We start from the raw sequence: 21,047 nt of genomic DNA, 5'->3' as shown, positions 1-21,047 counted from the left end.
GAAGGAAGGAAGGAAGCATTTATTAAGCACCAACTTGACATCTACTGTGTACCAACATTATACACACCTGACAAATATCTCATTTCATCTTTATGACAACCCTGGGAGATAAGTGCTATTATTATCTTCATTTTACATTTGAGGAAGCTGAGAAGACAGAGGTTAAGTGATTTGTTCAGTCACATAGGTAGCAAGTGTCTGAGGCCATATTTGAACTCAGGATCACATACAGAACATTAAAACCCATGGGATCTTTCACCTGCCCATTGGAATAGTTCCAGAAGGCATGAATTTGAAAAGTGGAAAAAGAACAGGAGAAAAAGAGAATCTTGTAATGTCCCTGAAATGCCACAGGAAGAGTTAAACTTGAGTAGTAACTTGAGAAAAGTTATAAGGGCCAAAGTTTTCAGAATAACTAAAAGGATGAGTATTCCACAAAGTTTCACACAAAAAAAGTTTCACACAAAAAAATGATAAATATTATAATTATATAGATAGACTAAAAAAATAAATATTTTCACTTTACAGGAAAAATAAACACTCAAGTCTTGTGAGAAGGCAGAAGTAGGAGCCAATGGTTGAAGCACTAAAGAAAGTCTACATCTCGATATAAAAGAAACTTCCTAATAATTACACACATATCTGGACATATATGAATTGGCTGCAGGAGATAGTGCATCTTTCATCAATGAACATCAAGTGAAGGTAACCATTTGCCAGGTCTGTGGAAAAAGTTCTTAGTCAAATGATGGTTGACCTAGCTGCCCCTTCTGCATTTTTCCAACTCTGAGACTCTATGATAAGTTAAATCTTGCACAGAACCACATGTGGACAGCAGTGGTGTAAAGAATGAAAAGGGAGACGGAATCATATCACTGGACAGTTTGGGTTGCCTTCCAACTTTCACCTTTTATGTACTCACTGAATGTATGTGTGTATATATACCATATACATTCACATTTGTGTAATAGTACAATAGTTGCACATACATATCTGGGTGTATTGTTGACATACTTTTTTTTTCTTCAAACATAAGGGAAAACTTCCTAGCAATTAAGAAACTAAAAAGAATTGTAGTGGCATGAGTTAGGGAAGCAGTGATGGGAGTTTTCTGACTAAAGTGAGATAAACACTTTTTTGTGATGTTAGAAAGGGGAGTCACACTCCTGTAAGATACTGAATTAGACAATTCCTACAACTCTAAAATTTGTTGAGTCCATGATCCAGAAGAAAATAGTAAAATTCAGTTGAGCATCTAAATCCTATGTCTAATGAATCCAACTAATCTGGATACTTATACACCCCTTCATCCTTGACATCATTGTGTTTATATCTAAAGTTCTCATGTCATGTAGACACAACAAGAATTGATGTATTCTGAAAGGGAGAGATTAAGTGACTTGCAAAAGGTGAAATAGGCCATAAGTATCAAAAGAAGAATCTGAGCTGAAGTTTTGACTCCGGAATCAGTGCTCCAGTGCAAAAATCATTGACTTCAAATCCTGTGTTCACTCCACTCTACTGTTTAGATGGAAATAAACTCACTTGGCAACAAGCAGGCACATAGAATGGACACAAACCAGTTTAATATAAATGTGCTTTATTGCAGAGAAGTTATATTATTTACATGCTGCAACACATCACAACATAAATCTACCAAATATTTCCTGTTGGATGCTGTAGGTTGCCAGATAATAGTTTTAGAACCACAGAATAAAGTGAATAGACTTACAGTGATATTGACTCTACAACTCTCAGCAGCTATAATGCTAGCAGTCAAACGGCAGTGTTTTCTCAGTCCTCCCTGTCATTGCTTGCATGCACAAACCCAAGGAGCAAATACAAAAGTGCTGTCGATTTTCCAATCTGTATGGCCACCAAAGCGTACAGTGGGGTGAGTAATTTATTCATGTCTTAAAGCATTTAATTCTTGCATAAAACATACAAGTCTATTAAGGTTGGCATAAATCTATTTCCTCATAAACCTGGATTAGAAACAAAGGAGTAATGATACAGCCCATACATGCACGGAAGGACAACCTAACACATGTTTGTAACCTCGGTGTTTGTTGACTTCATTTTGATTGACTTTGCTAGTAAATGCTTTAACAATTCTAGATTCTAATTCTTTTGGTTGAATATTACATTGGTGGAGAACAACTGTGGGTCAAAGAATGTCACATAGGTCTAATTCAGCATGTCTCATTGAAGCCATGTCTCTAGCAAGATCAATCCAGTGACACTTGACTTCTTACTTTTTGGAAGATAAGTTGTGATAAAACTGAGGAATATGTGAAATGACTCACTGGGCTCAAATCCCACTAACCTAGGGAGCAAAAGAAAAAACTTTTAAAAAATAGTGCTTTCAAGGTCTTCACAAGGGCATGTCTTGAGTGATTAAGTGTGGAGGAAGGGACCATTCTATGGGGGAAAAATAGATTCTCTTCATTTCCACTTGATCTTGGCCTACCAACCTGAGTAAAGCAAAAAGCAGACAAATGATCACATAGGGCACATGAAGAGTGGGTAGGGTAACAGAGAGGCCCCTACTTCAGACTTGTTCCAGAACAAAGGAGCTGGGGAGACTTTAATTGTAAAGGAAGAGAACTCTTGGGTCCTGTGCCATCCCCATAGGGATAAGATTCTCCATAGATGTCCTATTTCCTGCTCGCAATTCCTTTGTTGCTTTCTTCTTCTTGTATTTTGTCTGTATTCCCTGGCTAAATGAAACCCAATCATTTGGGTTAGAAATGAAAAGGGCAGAATAGGCACTTGACATACTACTATGTTTGGAATAGGCAAGGTGATGTCTGTTAAACTTTAAATTAAAATACATCTTCAAGTTTAATTTTTTTCTAATAAAATAACACTAAACTTGTATAAGGAAGCTACCAAGGTCACATTGACAGGCAGAAGTCAGACTAGAGCCAGAACAAAGCAACTGCGCACCCAAGCAAGGCTTGAGGATCATAACTGGCCTCTCCTTTGGTGTTAGTCATTCAATCAATCCAAGAAGCACTTATTAAGGACTATTTTTGCTAGACACTATTACTATCTCAAAGTAACTTTGAGCCTTCAGTATAACACATGGGATTTTAATTATCACAAAATAAACCCCTACATATCCTGGAGAGCAATTTTCTGGCATGAAAATATGTTCATTTATAAAATAATATAAAAATGTACCTTTTTTGCCCCTCCCTACATGTTACACCCTAGGCAACTACCTTGCTTGCCTAGCCTCCTCCTGGATCTTAGCAGGTTAAGTGTTTTCAGCACTTCCCAGTCCTATGGCCATTAGAAAAGAATGACTTTTAGAAAACACGCCAGTGGAATGTTTTGTCTTGAGAGGCAGAGTTCTATTCTGTCATTATTTCTCCAGTCCAGATATGTTACAATGGAAAGCCATGCTATATGGATCTTTCCCTGTGTTTAAGAGAATAAAGGACCAACATCACCTTGTTGCTAAAATAGGTAGGGTTTGGAACCTAAAGTTGAACTTAAGTAGTTTTATTCCTACCTGAACCAATGAGGAAGTCTAAGTAAATAAAGTCTATAAGATAGATGAATCAACTTTACATTCAGTATGCATAATTAGAAAATATCCATGAAATGATATAGATGCAAACCCAATTTTTCTTAGCAGTTCTTTAAAAAAATAATCACTTGAAAGTGCTAGCAGGGAATACCTACATGTCTTTCCTTTGAAAGGCAGATTCCCTGGTTGTATAGTATATCTATAACTAGAATGTCATTCCTTAGTGTCTTCTCTTTCCAAAAAAATAATCTTTTAAAGCACATTTTCCTCACTCTTAGCTCTTCCTTTAGACAGGGATGCTAAGTATGAAATACTGAGAAAGATAATAGTGATTGATGATTTGCCAGAATGATTGGCTTCATATCTGGCTTGTAACAAACAATGGATAAGTTGTCCTTAACTCATTGAAATATACAGCTAAGTAGGACCACTTGATCTCCAGCATCAATAGAGTTTCTGAGTGCTAACATATAAGTGCAAAACAAGTGACTTATCTGCATAAAAACCTTGAATAATACCATATCAAACTATGATGTGAAAAATAGAGTCAGACCCAAATTCACAAGATAAATCACAGCCAAAACCAAATAATTTGCTCATACCAAATTATGGCCTCCCAAGCCAGGGAAAGCTTGCTGAACTTCTAGAAATGAACCAAAGTTGTAGATAGCAGGTATGTTGTAAGGTACAATAACAATTGAATATCTGAAGATTGCATAAACGTGTTGTTGTGTCACATAATATCAAAGTTATTTGCAAAAATTATACAATCTGGAATGCTTAAATATGAGACACAACAATGTACTGAAACATACATTTATAAGAAAATGAGAGCAATCAGTAATATAAAATGTATTCTTTTTGGGATGCATTAAGTTAGCAGTGCTATCAAGGTTAAATAAGTAAAGTGAAAAGTTCATTTCAGTCAGCTGCTCAAGGATACAACTTTTCTTCATTTCTTAATTTTTTTCCCAAACTCTTTCTGTATGATTTAGAATTTCCTCAATTTGTCTCTTCAAAGGTAAATTTCAATGGAGGATGGGGAAGGGTAAACCTTAAATGAACATTTCCTTTACATACATAGTATCCCAAAGGTCTTAGTGTTAAAACTGCACTAAGATTTTTGGGACACCTCATAATTGCACCTTTTCTCTAGATTAAGGAAATTCCTTTTTTTTTTTTTTGGTGGGGGTTGGGAAAATTGTTACTCTGATATTTGTTCCCAAGGTATCTTCCATATCTCCAACTCCAAACTCTACCCTTGTTGAAACCTTATGTTCTTCCATGATCCCTCCTTGATTAACAAGTTCTCCTTGGGAATTCTCAGAGACCCTCCTAATATTTAGTGGGTATTGACATCAGGGTTTCCTCCTTTCTCTTTTTGTTTTTTCACAACATTCTTTTATGGGCATGCTACACTTTAAAAGTGTCCCCAATCTCTTATTTGCGGGATGTTGGTGTTTTATTTGCACTTAAAGCAGAAGAGGCCAACAAGGCTACACTTCTCTCAGCATTTGGTAAACCTGGCATCTCATACTCCCAGGGACACACTTCAGCTCGGGATGTTAAAGGCTGCTGAAAGTTATTACTTGAGTTAAAGGAGGCAGATGAAAGCATATTTCCCTCAGAGGAAGACGGAGTTTTTTTCTGGTCTCCTATTTGGTTGGTATTTTCTTGCTCTGCTTTTGACGCTATAACTTTTGAAGGCAGTTCATCATAAGGACCTACACAAACCTTGGCTGAAGGACGTTGACCACCATTTTCCACTTTCCCACCCCCAGGGAGAACCTGAGTCTTAGCATTCAAATGCTGTTTCTCTTCTTCAAAAACATACTGTTCTGGGCTCTCCCAAGGACACACCTCAGCCTTGTCAACACTTTTCTGATTGGATTGCTGATAGCCTTCATTGGGTTTAGGCTTGTGCTGAGATTTCTCCTTTGGGTGGGGAGGGATATTTTTCTCCATTTCAGAAGTTGCAATAGAGACATGTTTCTGAACTTTGGGTTCTGAAGGCACAGGACCTGGTGTCAAGTCATAAACCTCCCAAGGACATACTTCCCCAATGTCAAAGTTATCCTTTAACAAGCCTGGGCCTGTTGCAGAGTTGGTAGCGGGTGCACTCACCCGCTGTTGTTTCATAATTCCAGATTTGAGGGGTTTCCTTAGTTCTTCAGAATGAGTGGAATTTTTCCAGGCAGAATCTTTAGTCTCTATTTTATCAGGGTTGGAATGTTTCCGGTTGAACTCTTTGCCTTTGAGTGGTTTGGGAGACTTATCATTTTCTTCCAGGCCTTGAATTGATGTTTTCCCAGTCAAACTAAGAGTCTTCTCCTTGGCACTTGCTATGACACTGAGTGACTTCTGTAGCACAGATGTTCTTGGATGCCCAGGCTTCTTCTCGGAGCTGAGGTTGTGAGCACTTGCTGACTTACACACCAAAGGGACTGACTCAGTGGATGAAGACTCCATGTTTTCTGTAACCTTCTTGTTGATTTTTTTACCTGGAAGGGAGTCTAGTAGGGAGTTCTCTGTGGTCTCTACTTCGTTTTCTGTTGCTACACTGTTGGACTCTTCTGACTGGTCTCTAACGTGATCGTAAGTGCTATGTGACTTCTTTAAGGAGAAGACACGGTTTTTCAGAGACTCTTCCTTTGCTTTTGCAGGGCCACTGGAGGACTCCTGGGGGTTTTTCCTCACAATGACAGCATTTTTGGCTGCATTGTGGTCCGTGACCTCCTTATCCTCCTTGGAGCACTGCCTACTGACTGTTTCTGGGATCTCCGTAATGCGCCTCATGATGGAACGGCCAAGGCCCTTTTTGGAGCACCGCTTTTTCTGGAGGTGTGGATTATTTGTAATCATTTTCTTCCTTTTGTAGATTTCCAGCTGAGCATAGAGTTTCTTTAGTTCATCCTGAGAAGAAGGAAAAACCAGAGGGTTACAAAATGAAGGCAGTCAACTAAACAGGTCAGTTAAGTATGAGTCAAATTAGATAGATCTGGACATTGAAAGAAAATAATATCTAAACATATCACCTTATTCCTTTTTTTTCTGCTATATGGTCCTATTCCAAATTTGTGTTTAGAGACTAATCTTCAAGATAGAAAAAGTCCAAGGCCTCACACGGCATATATTGCATATTCATTTTTCATTGAGAACCTATTTTGGATTTGTCATTACTATGGTCAGGATTGAATCTGGACTATCACATTAGGGGATTTATTGGTAAGATATAACTAAAGACTTTTTTGGAGAGATTATGAACTTATTCAGAAAGTGGTTTCCAAGATGCTAGACTTAGGTCAGATTGAAAGGTTTAAAAAATATTGAGTAATTACACAGCAGATTATCTTCCCAGAAGCAATATTCTTCCACCAGTTGTTGTCATAGTCTGTCATGGCCAATTCTTAATAATATGGCTCTCTATCCTACCCATCTGACAAGAAGATATAATATTTAATATAATGAGATATCTACTGACAGCCCCTGGACACAAGGCCAGTTTTCACCTTCACATTCTATCCATCCATTTGTCCATTTGGCCTATTGCCATTAACCTGCTTCTCTCCATAGGTCCAGCACCCCTTACATTGGACCTACTGGGACGGATTTTCCCGAATCCATGCCCTAGACCATTAGAAAGTTAACCATTAGAAAGTTAACATTAGAAAGTTATTTGTAGAGTTCCTGGCCAGTTCCCTACCCAATTTGGGGGGACTAAGTGTATTCAAACTAGTGCACTATGTCTATAGCCTGGTCCTAGACAACAGACAAGTCATCTAGATGATTAACAAGGCCATTTCACCTTCTCTCTGCCCCCACATCCCTACTTTGCCCTTCCATAGAATAAAACTTCCTTTTGGCCACGTCTCTCTATATGTGTTGTCTCCCCTTATAATGAACAAAGTCCTTGAGGACTAGAACCATCTCTTTTAAAATCTTTCTATCCTTCATGCTTAGAATAGTGTTTGGCATAGAATAAACACTTAATTTCATGTAACAATAAATAAGAATTTTTAAAATCAGCAAGCATTTATGAGCATCTTTATACACTCTGCTGTCCATTCGAACTTGCTTTCTTGTTTGTTTTCTTCCCCAGACGTGACCCAGTTTCCATCACCCCTTTGCATTGGATGCAAGTGGATCATTCCACTTCACAAATGTTGCTCTGCCTGGGTTCAGTTCCACAGAGCAAAATGCCCCTCAACCAGCTATCCCCTTGTGTCTCCCCCACTCTTTCCCCACCTCCTTTGGGGTGGTGTTTCCCCTTTAGATTGCAAACTCTTGGAGGGCAGGGATTGCCTTTATTTTTATTATTCATATTCCCAGCACTTAGCACTGTGCCTGGCACATAGTAAGTGCCTACAAAATGTCTATTAAACTGGACTGAACATCCCTCTTGAGGGAAAAAATGTTCTGCCTTATCTCTTCCTGTGAAAATCTCCAAATCCCTCTAAGACTCAGATCAAGTGCTTTCTTCTGTTTAAGGTTTTTCCTGATTCCTTTAGCTGCTAGTTCCTTCCCTCCACACCCCATTATATCTTCTCCAGTAGAAAGCTACTTTAAGAAAAGGACTGTTTCACTTTTGTCTTTGTACACTCACATAGTAGGCACTTAAAAGTTTATTTTTTAATAGATATGTTCTAGGTACCATTAGATGTTAGCAATAAAAAGACAGGGGCAGCTAGGTGGCACAGTGAATAGAGCACTGGCCCTAGAGTCAGGTGTACCTGAGTTCAAATCTGACCTCAGACATTTGATACGCTTACTAGCTGTGTGACCTTGGGCAAGTCACTTAACCCAATTGCCTTGCCTTTCACCCTCCCCCCAAAAAAGGAATAAAAAGACAAAAATTAAACAGTCCTGCCTTTGAAGGGATGTATATTCTAATAATGGTAATGTGTACATTTATAAATTCTGATGGTCAAGTCAAATAAAATATTTGTCAAGTCAGTCAAAACCAATTGGTCTTTTTGGGGAGTGAATTAATTATTATAATGATTTTGCCAAATGATACAGCTGGTTACAATACAGTAATATTTATCATAAAAAGAACTCTTTCTTTAGAAATTTCTAAATTTCCACAATTTAAAAGTAAAATAAATTTTAAAAAAGAAAACGTCCTCCTGGATTGAAACCAATGATAATGTGGCATTGTGTGTGATGAATAAATACATGCTAAGACAGAGGATTCTGGGAAGATGACAGAGTAGGTCAGAAAATTCCAAACTCTCCAGATTTCCCCCACAAATGAGATAAAATAGCACCTCAGGGCTAACATAGGGCAGTAAAAATAAACGAGTAGGGCCAGAACAGTGGTCCTCCTGGGACAAGTGAAGAAGATATGAAGAAAAATCCCCGGATGAGCTTTGGTCCCTGTGAAGAAGGAACACCTCCAGGCTAGTTCTACTTAAACAATAAGTGGCAATTCCTGGTGTTAGCTGGGTTGCGTGGTTGCCAAGGCCCCAGTCACAGGAATTTTTACTCCCTGGACAGTGAGGGGAGTTGAGTGTTTGAGCCCAGGAAGATTGAAGGAACCTCTGCTGACAAGGAATGCTAGTCCCAACTGTGCTATAGAGATATGGCTCTGGGTGAGAAGGAACTATCAGATATCCAGTGAGTGCAGAAACAATAGGGTGGGAATATCACTGACTAGGGGCACTTACTGGTGACTGGAGGTCTTACTTTCTGTTCCAGGCCAGAGGGGAGAACTAAAGAAGGATCTGAGTCTAGGGGCAACACCCCCTATCCCTCAGGGATAGAGGTGATTCCAAAAAAGTAAGCTGCTACAAATATTTTTTTCATGTGCAGGAAAAAGAAAAATAATTCAACCATAGGAAGTTACTATTAAAATAGAAAAGAATGGGTTTTATCTTCAGAGGAGGATAGTGAAGCAAAGAAACACTCTTCTACCCCAAAGAGTAACATTAAATGGTCACCTGCCCAAAAAAAGAATTTACAGAAGAACTTTAAAAAGACTTTAAAAATCAAACGAGATTGAGGAAAAACTAAAACTAAAATAAAATAAGAATAATTAAAAGTAGAAGATTGTGAAAAGAAAGTGAACCAATTAGAAAAGAAGATTCAGAATTTTAAGGAAGCAAACAATTTCTTGAAAATCAGAATTGGGCAAGGTGATGCCAGCAAAGTCATAAGAGACTAAGAAATAATAAAACAAAAAATAAAGAATGTAAAAAATGGAAGAGAATATGAAACATCTCATAAGAAAAACAAATGACCTAGAGAACAGATCAAGAGGAAACATAAGCATAATTAGACTACCTGAAAGCTATGATCAAAAAAAGAACCTTGATACAATACTACAAGTAATAATTAAAGAAAATTGTCCTGAAGCATTAGAACAAGAGAGAAAAGTAGAAATAGAAAAAATCCACCAACCATCACCTGAAAGACATCCTATGAGGAAAACCCACAGGAATATTCTGGTCAAATTGCAAAATTCTCAGCTCAAGGATAAAATATTATGAGCAACAAGAAAATAACCAAGTAAATATGGTGTTGCCACAGTTCGACTCACAGAAAGCCAACAGTGGTTACACTAAAAGACTGTGGAGCTATGTGGAACACTATGTATCAGAAAACAAAAGAACTGAGGTTCCAGCTGAAAAATATCATACCCAACAAAGCTAAGTATAATCCTGAATGAAAACAAATGATACTTAATGAATTGTCAGGATTTTGTTTTAAAAAACAAAACAAAACAAACCTGAACTTAATAGAAGATTTGACATACAAGAGCCAAGAGAAACATGTTACTTATAAAAGAATTATTACAAAGGACTCAAGAAGGACAGACTTTTACCTTTTTATGAGGAAAGGTAAAGCATACATTTAAGATTTATTAGTAATTGGATAGTTCATAAGAAAGATTGGGGTAGACCTGAGTATGATATGATTTTTAAAAGTAAACCTGTTTAAGAACTGCAAAAAGAGTGATTTTCTTATAAAATGAGTTGTGGGAGGAAGAACTGATAGAGAGGAATTAGATGGTGGAGGAGGGCTGGTAGTTCTGGAAACCTACTGTCTTCAGTAATGAGTTTAAGAGGGAAACATACATACATACATACATACATACATACATACATACATGAAGATAACAGTTTCCTAAACACAGAAAGAAATCAAATACTGAAAGGATAGTGAAGGGGGAGAGGATAAGGGAGGATGAAGGAATAGGTTAAAGGGGGGTATAGAAGAGTGTTTAGATGAATGGGAATGGGAGGATAAGGTAAGGATACTTTGGGGGGTTGGTTAAGTAATAGTAGGGGCAAAGTAATGGGTAGAAGCAAAGTAGAGGAGTCAGGAGGGATAGAAAATAAGAGATATGCATAGCATAAAATAAAGATCTGGAGTAGAATTTGTTAGGGGAAAAGGAGCAGGGGTGGTAATTATGATGTTGTATAAAGTTAAGGCTGAAGCAGATTTAATCACAAGAGAAAAATAAGGAAACTACACTATGTGTCAGTCATATTCATCAATGTTGCTTTGGACTATTTAAAACAACTAGACCCAGTATAAGGATGGAACATTGTTGTGGTATAGGAAATGATGAGTTGGTGGACTTGGAAAAATATGGAAAGACTTGGACTTAAGAAGGAAGAAGTAATCCACTCTTGAAGAAATAGAGGACAAATAAGTATAGTATATAGTCTTACATAGGTTGTATAAATGTTTATGTCTATATAGGAGTATGATTATAGCTATCTCAGTATAAGTATGTATAAGTATTTTATGTATGAATATGTTTATGTGTACATCTTTGTATATGTATGTATGTATGTATATATATATATATGTATACACATGTTTTTATATTTACACACACACATATATATATATATATATATCCATACTTAATTGTAGCCTTGGGTGGGGAGAGGAAGGAGGAGGAAAAAGAACAAAGTAAAAAGTGCACAGCAGAGAACAAGAGAAAACTTCAAAGGAAGCAAAGAAAACTCAACACAATGTGTAGTATTTATTTTATAGGTTTTCTTGAAATGGAAATTTATTGCTTTATTAAAATGTTTTGAATTCTCTCTCACATTCTGTTGTGCACATGGCAATGCTTTTTTTCTTATTTTAGTTTTAGTATTTGTTTGCTTCTTTTTTTCTTTTCTCATTTTGTATTTGTTAAAAATAAAAAAATTACAAAAAATACAAAAAACCTGTCATATAACTACTTTTAACATTAAGAAATACATGCAAAGAAACATGTATCCAGTTCAAAAGACATTATCTTCTCTGACTGAGAACATCATTTGATAGTTGTGTTTTATATCTTTTCAAAAAGAAAGTACCTTCAAAGTAAAGAAATTCCTATGTTTAGCTAGTTATATTGATGAAATGAACTGAAAAATTAATTACTAAAATTTTATTTATACCTTAGAACATACACAGGGATTTTTAAAAATAAATGATTTTTGAATGAAGCACAATAAATCACATTATTCTAAAAAACAGAAAAGGTTTTTTTGTACTGCTAATAAATTAGAGAGAGAGAGAGAGGGAGGGAGGGAGAGAGAGAGAGGGAGAGAGACAGAGAGAGACAGAAAGAGAGAGAGAGACAGACAGACAGACAGAGAGACAGAGACAGAGACAGAGAGAAAGAGAGAGAGAGAGAAGAGAGAGGGAGAGAGAGAGAGATTTCCAGGTGTTTTTATTATGCTCTTATTATTTTGATTCTACTCATCCTTTGAAGAAAATCTCAAATACTGTTTGCTTTGTGAAGTCTTCCCAGATCACCTAGGCTGCAAGTGATTTCTATCCTTTCTCTCTAAGCTCCTAAAGCAAGTGCTGTTTATACCAGTTATTTGGCCCTTAATCACATGCTGCTTTGTACTGTTAATTTTTTATTAATTTACTTAAATTTTATCAAAATCATGTATTTAAATAAAAATATTTTTATTAAAAAAAAGAAATTTCTAATACATATATACCCAAACAAATTGACATACTATTTTTGTCTCAAACAAAGATTGATACTTGCCATGTACAATGACTTGATCTAAAATATGGAAAAGAAAAAGAACAGGGTTACCCGAATATCCTCAGGGTCCAAACTGTGCTCACTCCAGGCTGAGTTGATGCTGCTGTTCAGGTACGATCCTGATCGACCCATGTCAAGTTCATCTTCATATGCTTCTGTTGCTATATCATCTCTTGGATTATTGCTTGAATGTGAAAACTGCAACAAAGAGTAAACATGAAAACATAAGATATTTAAGTGACTCCAAACTGAAGAACGATACAAAAAGTTCTTTAAGAAGTTGGGCTGAGGGGGCAGCTAGGTGACACAGTGAATAGAACACTGGCCCTGGAGTCAGGAGGACCTGAGTTCAAATCCGGCCTCAGACACTTAATATTTACTAGCCATGTGACCTTGGGCAAGTCACTTAACCCCAATTGCCCTGCCTTCCTCCCTCCAAAAAGAAAAAAAAGAAAGAAGTTGGGCTGAGCCATACATATATAGTGGGATAGAATATTGATTTGAAATCAGAGAATCTGGATTTGAATCAAGGGTGGTGAATGAAGTCATCTGTGTGTCTCTGGACAAGTTGCTTCACCTTTCACTTGGAAAATGAGCAGGTTGGACTGACACCCAAAGACCCTTCTGGCTCTAATTGTATATTCCTCTGGTCCTCCAAAATGCACAATATTTCTGCTTAGGGGCCTCAGGGTTGGCAGTGGGGTATGATAGAAAGAGAATTGAACTTGGAGTCACAGGAAGTGAGTTTGAATCCCAACACTATCAATTAGTCTTGTGTGAATTTGGGCAAGTTACTTGGTATTCATACACTGATAAAAATTTAGTCCTTGACGTTCATCCTAGTGGGAGCCTTATCTAAGTTTTCTGTGCATTTCCTCTTCCTGGTTCGTAGTGCTCTATTTACCCAGGGCTTCTTGTCAGATGGAGAGTGAATTTATGACTTGCTGAGATGTTAGCAGGAGTTAATAATATATAGTTTACTTCTTTGGATATGTTATTGTTGTTCTTTAGTCATTTTCAGTTGTGCCTGATTCTTTGTGACCTCTTTTGAGATTTTCTTGGCAAAGATACTGGAAGCAGTTGCCATTTCCTTCTCTGACTCATTTTACAGATGAAGAAACTCGGTTAAGTGACTTGCCCAAGGTCACACAGTTACTAAATGTCTGAGGTCAAATTTGAACTCAGGGATTCCTGACTCCAGACTGGGTACGCTACCCACTGTGCCATCTAGATGCTCCTCTTAGGATTATTTATGTTTTAAGTAATAGGGGAAAACAAATTTAAATGAATGAATCTTTATTGCTTTATTGTGGTGCCTGAGAAGAGGAGGTATTTGTAACCATAAGGTTTTTCCTGTTGTTCTTCAAATTATACCACATTGATAATGATGAATACCACCTAAGTTTAACATCAGCCTTTAAAATAGTTTTACTGAAACAAAGGACAAAATATAGGATTTTACTACTACAACTCACAGCTGTGATAAATATTAGCATGGGAATTTAGTGCTGCTGACCTGCTGGTCCATGGGCAATGGTTCCAATCTCAGCTTGACTATTGGTATCATATGGAACAAGTTACTTTGTGCTTCTTTTTACTCACCTGCAAATTTAGGGTACTATACTAGATGAGTTCTCTCTGTATCTCTCTGTCTCTGTCTCTGTCTCTCTGTCTCTGTCTCTGTCTCTGTCTCTCTCTCTCTGTCTCTGTCTCTCTGTCTCTCTCTCTGTCTCTGTCTCTGTCTCTCTCTCTCTCTGTCTCTCTCTCTCTGTCTCTCTCTCTCTCTCTCTCTCTGTCTCTCTCTCTCTCTTTTACCTGTCCTCATTTAATTTATAAAATTCCATAATTCTATGCAAAACTCCAACCCTTAGTCAAATGTCTTAGCCAAGGAAAGAAGTCACAGACTGGAAGATAAATGTAAATAATTACATGAAATATTAATGTCTGGTGAAATCATACTAGCAAATCATTATTGAGCATTTACTATGTGGGTGAGCATGGACCAATGAGGTTTTCTAAGATAGAGTATTTTCTAACTCAGAAAGTCTGTGATTCTACAATATGTGATGACTGGATGTGAGAAAACAGGAATGAGTAAGTAAGTGAGTAGGTGAGAGTATTTAGAGGAAAATCAACTAGAACTGCTGTGAATTCTCTCTATATGAAACTGAAATTGAATTCAATGGAATTTAGATTTAAAAGAAAAAAAATAAGGGCTTCACAGTATGTCAGAAAAGTCACTAGCAGAGACATTTTTTTACACAGAGTGTATACACACATGTAACATAGGTGTTAAAGACTTGTGTTATTGTATTCATATATCTACATAAGATAGTCATGGGATGTGATTTCATTGGTAAAGGGAATTCCCAGGTAAAGGGAAACCCTCTTTATCAATACAAGATGGCACCTTCTCTACAACTTAATATTCTTAGAAAGTTACCTAGGACACAGAGAGATGAGCACCTTGCTGAGTGACACATGGGCTGATGTGTTTCAGAGGCAGTAATTGAACCCAAGTTCTTCTGGCTTCAAGGCCAACTTTCTATCCAATATGCCAGGCTGATCATGTATTAGAGTCCAATGAATGCAACTTATATCCATGGAGAGGCATTGTGTCATAGCATGTAGAAGACTGGCCTTGGAGTCAAGATCTAGGTTTTTAAGACCTGCCCCTAACACATACCAACCATATAATCCTGGCCCAAGGCACTTAAATTATCAGTGTCTGAGGCAATTCTCTAAAAGTGGTAAACTATTAGGCTATGAAATTAGAACAAATTTTAAATTATATACAAATTGCCAGTCTTCATTGGTCAAGAAAGTTTTCCTATCACAGGACTATACAAAAGGAAAAAAAAAAGAACCTGTTCATTAGAAGATTCAAAAATCAGGGTCCAAATCGCACCAATGGTCATTTCATGAAGTCTTGGGAATGAGTTAATAGATTCAGTGGAATGAAAGTCTATTCATCACAAAGCCAGACTTGGAAGTGTAAACCAAAATGTAGCAATATAAAAACGGGGTTCAGCCTCTTGTCTGTTTCTCTAGCATTCTTTTGTTTTAGCCCAGGATAAATCATTACTCATCTTGGGCTTAGTGTACAAAGCATGATTTGCAATGCTGATAGTATTTCCCAAGTTTTCCAGTCAGGATAAAATCTAAATTCTCAAAATATCATTATATTTGCTAGGAGGAAAAACACAAATGACAAAGTATCTTTCCATCTAGTATTAATATTATTTTAAAAGGAAAAAATGCCAATTAAGAAAAAGGGATTTAGGGGAGGCCAGGTGGCTCAGCGAGTAAGAGCACCGGTTCCAGTGTTGGGATGACCTGGAGATCGAATCCCGGGCTCAGACACTCAGCACCACACCCAGAAATAACTGGCCGTGTAACCTTGAGCAAGTTACTTAACCCCAATTGCTTAAAAAAAAAAAAGAAAAAAGAAAAAGAAAAAGGGATTTGAGAGCTAAGGGACAGGCTACTTTTTATCCCTAAAAATATTCTTGATGTTTTTAGAGAATTCACATTGTGTATACACTTTATTCCTTCCAATTAATATTCCTGAGGTTGCATATGGGAAACAACTGTTGAGAGGAAAGATAAAATAACACTTTCATCAAGTCGCCCAGCTGCTCAAAAGCTATCACCAGCTCCCCATTGCTCATAGAATAAAACCCAAATTCCTGAGTCAGATATGGACCTAGGCAACACACCTTCCCAACCTCATCTTTGACTGTTCTGTATGACTCTTTAGTGCAGACAGACTGGTCTCAAAAACCTCTGGACCCGAACTTAAGGTGCCTCTGAACCTTTCTTCATGTTACTTCCCTGACCTCCTAGTCCTCTCATCCTCACTCATCCCTTAACCCCCAACTGAAAGGAGCCTGCCCTGAATAGCCTGCAATGATCTAGCCCTCCTCTACATTCCAGTATAACTTACCTCCATAAGCTACTCATCTGACACATAAGATGTACACAATACTGCCACACATGTTTTCTTATCTTTTTATATATCCATAGCTTTGTCTTCTTAACTTGTCCCCAAGGACAGGATTGTGCTTTATATGTCAGTCACTACATCTGTCTCATTATCTCCTACAGTATATTGCACACAGCATTGGGCTGTGATACTGAAGATATTCCGAGCTTGGAGACCATTTAATCCAAATACCCTTTTTGCAGAAGGTGAAATTGAGCCCCAGAGAGGCTAAGTGACTTGTCCAACGTTGTATTGTAAGTTCCAAAAGCAGGATTTGAATCCAAGTTCTCTGACTCCACAACCAGTGTTCTTTCCACTGTCCTGTGCTGACTCCATGTCGAGATTTAGAGCTAGAAAGGACCTTTGAGGTCATGTAGCCCAACCCTTTCCTTTTATAGACTAGCAAAATAAGGGCCACAAAGCTCCCATTTCCTGCCCAAACCTGTGATTCAATTCCAGGAGAACATTTAATTCCAAATACAGCACTGTTTCCACTATGCCACACTGCAACTGTTGCTCAAAAAACACTTGTTGATTGAAAGAGGTAAAAAAAATACGTTTTCAACTAGGTAGTTGTACAGTATACTGCTTTTTGTAGAATCACACATTTAGGGCTGGGAAGATTCTTAGAGGTCTCCTCATCCAATTTCCTCATATTACCAAGAAAGCTGAAATTCATAAAGGTTGTAGGGTTTTCACAAATTGACACAGGTAGTAAATAGTAGAACTGAGATCTGAGTCTTCCTACTTTCTTCTCTTTCCATCACACCATCTTAACTCTTTTTCACAATCTGGTTAATGGAAAAATGATGCTTTACTCAATTTGTGAAGTTGTTAGTGTTAAGGATGAGAAGTACTCCCATTTTTCTCTTATTACTCACTCTGTTCCCCAGTAAGCTGAGTTGCTTTGAAAATGTTGGATCTCTGTTGTAGCTGATAACTAAAAGAATGACCACATCAATCTACTGCTGAGCAGACATATTCCATAATATCATCTAAAATCTTGTCTTGCTTTGAAATTCATAGTAATTCTCTGAAACTGGGTTAGAGTAGGGCTTTAAATTGGAGAAATCCCCTTCGTAATACTAAAATTGGCCAATATGCCAATTGGTCAATGCCAGCCATAAAATAAGCATTTAACAAATGCAAATGTGCCTTAAGACTATAGAATGCTAAATGCATAACTAGTCATTACAATTAGTTCTGTGTCACGTCCAGCTTTTTTTCTTAATCCTTGGAGGAACAAAATTTGGTTAGGCATATATTGTAAGCTCTGCTCATAAAGTTATGACATTAATTTTTACAAGTCATATACAGAAATCAGTCTCACTAATTTTCAACTACAGTCTGTATAAATCCATATAATTATGTGTTTCAATGATTTTTTATATATTCTAAAAATATAAACATTAAAACTATAGTCATGATAATAGACAAAGTCACAAAAAGTTCTACTACTAAAGGTGTCTCAAGTATGGAACAGAAGGGCATTTTTTAAAAAATACATGAGAATATACTTTTGGACCTTTCAGATCCATATCTGAATCCCAAGTATTCCAATCCAGTTTTAAGTCATTGTGACTGAAGAGATAAAGGATAAGAAACTAATGTTGTAAGCATCATCTCTGTTGGAACTGTCCTGTGCGGTCTATCAAAATCTTTTGTCTGTCCGACTCACCTAAGTAAAATGGCATAGCAATGCTGCATTTCAGAACCCCTAGAATCATAGACTCCTCTGATAGTAGTCCTATATAAATATCATAATAAATATTTGTTTACATTTACTCTAAGAAAAATGTTGTCATTCTAAACCACAAGAGATACACAAAAGTTCAAAAGGATTCCTAGAAATAGCTCTCAAAAATATTTCAATGACTAAACCAAGGAGAGTTCCCTGGAATCCACTCAAATGTAAATATAACAAGGCAGCAAGATATGGGAGAGGTTCTTGGTAAACTAAATGTAGATTTTATCAAAGTAAATTTTTTTTCAAAATCATTTTAATATTTGTAAATCCAAATGTAGTCAGGTCTCTGGTTTACAGTGACAAGACTTTTAGAAATAATTCACAAAATATTATAGCCCTCCCACCCCCAGTTCTACATTTTAATGAAAAGAAACCATTCTAAGCTCCTTCAATGTGATGAGTGCCCTGTTTTGCCAGAGAAAGAGAAGTTAGAAAAATACCTTTGGAATCAAAAGTAACCCAATGGTGACTGTCACAGTCAAATGGGTATGTGCAAAAAATAGCATCAGCATCCAATCAGACTGAAGTTTTGAAGCAAGAACAAATCTGAAATGAGAATGCATAGAGTTAGCAATTACCAAGACTAGGATTCAAGAAGCTAAGCATTGCATTACCTTTCCCCTTCTATCTGGTCTATAAAATTCAGTTCTTGTTGGAGTCTACTTAATGAAGATTCTGATGTGCAACTTCTCATCTTCGAATGACAAAAAGTTCAAAAAACACAAGCACATTGCAGATTTTTTTAAAATATAGGAAATCAGGATATTTTGCTCATTAATTATCTCTTACTTAAAAAATAATGAATTCATATTGCAATTTGCCATTAACTTTCCAGAAGATGTTATTACATTTTGCCCCACTTGCATCTGCAAAGTGAAGGTGGGGAACAAAAGAGAATCCAAATGAATTATGTATTATTAACTGGTGGTTTCAGAAACTCCAAAATGAGAGGCTTTCAAGGATGGCCAATTTTAGAATAAAGCAAATCCAAATAACTCTTTGATTAAAATATTCTTTACTAAATTAAAGTCATTGAAAAATGCTAATCAGAATAAAGCAGGGAGAGAGCTGGTGGTTATCTGCATTTGTGTGTTTCCCAAGATTTAAATGGCAACCAATGTAATGGATGAATTGATGTACTACTGGTTTACAATTTGCATGATTTTTTTAAAAAGTTCATATTTAATGGGATTTTCAGTATTTCAGTTAACCAGGTTTTTATATCAATTTAAATATTTAAAACAGATTTTCCCCCTGGAAACATATGCAATTATGATCCAGGAAAGACCTACTGGAGACATTGGCTTGTGTGCAGTATTTGTTACAGCAATTTGGGAAAATTCTCAAGTTAAATCAACAGCACAAGTCCACAGTAAAGCTGATTACTAAAGCCTATTGCCATACCTAAGTAAAATCAGGAAAGTTTTAATAGTTTTAATTTTGTCATTGCACTTCCCCTTTTAATATTTCTATCTACATCCCCATTTACTCAAGAAGGCTGGAAGTAACAAAATTCTGACTGTCTTCGTAGCTACTAGATATTCTTTATAGTGATATAGAGTGCTAGATATCAATTTAGGCACTTAAGGAATGAAACAAAAATATTTTCAGGGTAAGCAGCCTTATCTTGCCCTCATGGGATTATAGGGTCTTAACTCTAGAGCTGGAAGGGACCCAAAAAGCCCCCTAGTCCAACTCCCACATTTTATAGATGAAGATACTGAAGGCAAGAGACAGGAAGGGCCTTGCCCAACATGACACAGTGACAGAGCTGGGCTTCAAACTCAGCTCTAGTGATTCCAAGCTCAGTCAACTCAGTTCACCATACTTTCCATTACACCAAACCAACTTTGAAATTCATGAAATGAACACAATACAAGGAATAATTCAAAGAAATTGAGCTACATGGAGGGAGGAATTCATTATATTAGTTTGAGTATAGATATTAAATTTTTGTGTTCTTCAAATTTTGTCAGCCTAGGGCAAAAGCTTCATTGCTCTACCCCAGTTATCACTCTTCAGTAACTCCTTCAAATGTTTAGGAAAACACAACTCATCCCCTCAGGAGTGATGATATTAAAATCCAAGAACAAATATGTATGTCAAAAGGAACAAAGACCCATTATCATAATATCCGTCTTTGTCCCTAAATAATGAAAAGTGTGGCTTTTTTGCTAATAAAGTATTTACTAATAATGGCTGCAGAAATTTAAATGGATCATAATCATAACAATTAGTAATAAATTTTCATCAAATGATATATTTTTCTAGGTAAGAGCATGCTATATTTGGAACTCAAATAATACCCCAGATTAAGTGAACAATATTCTTTCAGGCTGAAGTCTAGATAATACATTGAGTTTACAATAAAGAATATACAGCACAGAAATGTGGCATATCAATAAAAAGTCATTAAAATGACCATTTTCCTTATCCTTCATGAAATAAAGGGCACATGACCCAAACCAGACTGAATATTTCTTTTGCTCCATGCAGAGATGAGTTACTTCTTACTGTGAACTATCACCATATAAATCTGCTGAGTAAGGTCTCTTTACAAAACAGTGGAATGCAAATCATTATTTGGAAGCCATACCCTCTATTGAAGTCATTGGGGAAATATCAATGTCATTGTGATTTCATTAGAGTAGTGAACAACTTATATGGAAATCCTCTCTCCCAGTGAAGACAGACTTGAAACTTGTCTGTAATTTATAATCTTAGAGAATTGCCTGGGCTACTGAGAGGTTATATGACTCACTGATATTTC

General features: G+C 36.7%; 1 protein-coding gene across 1 annotated transcript in view; it reads right to left on the bottom strand.

Annotated features, from left to right (window-relative positions):
- Positions 1–1,583: 1,583 nt before the first annotated feature.
- The window catches only part of GPR158 (G protein-coupled receptor 158), a 446,391-nt gene continuing 426,927 nt past the window's right edge, over positions 1,584–21,047 (bottom strand). The window contains exons 9-11 of the mRNA XM_069086327.1: positions 18,718–18,823; positions 12,597–12,743; positions 1,584–6,451 (exon numbers count right to left, since the gene is read on the bottom strand). Coding sequence (XP_068942428.1) covers positions 4,979–6,451; positions 12,597–12,743; positions 18,718–18,823 — 1,726 coding nt within the window. The 3' untranslated portion in view covers positions 1,584–4,978. The remainder of the gene's footprint in view (positions 6,452–12,596; positions 12,744–18,717; positions 18,824–21,047) is intronic.

This window comes from Petaurus breviceps, unplaced genomic scaffold, assembly GCF_028583685.1.
Source record: "Petaurus breviceps papuanus isolate PSGF00001 unplaced genomic scaffold, PetGlider_PUasm1.0 178, whole genome shotgun sequence".
In the NCBI taxonomy this organism is placed as follows: Eukaryota; Metazoa; Chordata; class Mammalia; order Diprotodontia; family Petauridae; genus Petaurus; species Petaurus breviceps.
The sequence above is the reverse complement of the archived record's forward strand: the minus strand, read 5'-3'. Positions and strand labels throughout refer to the sequence as shown.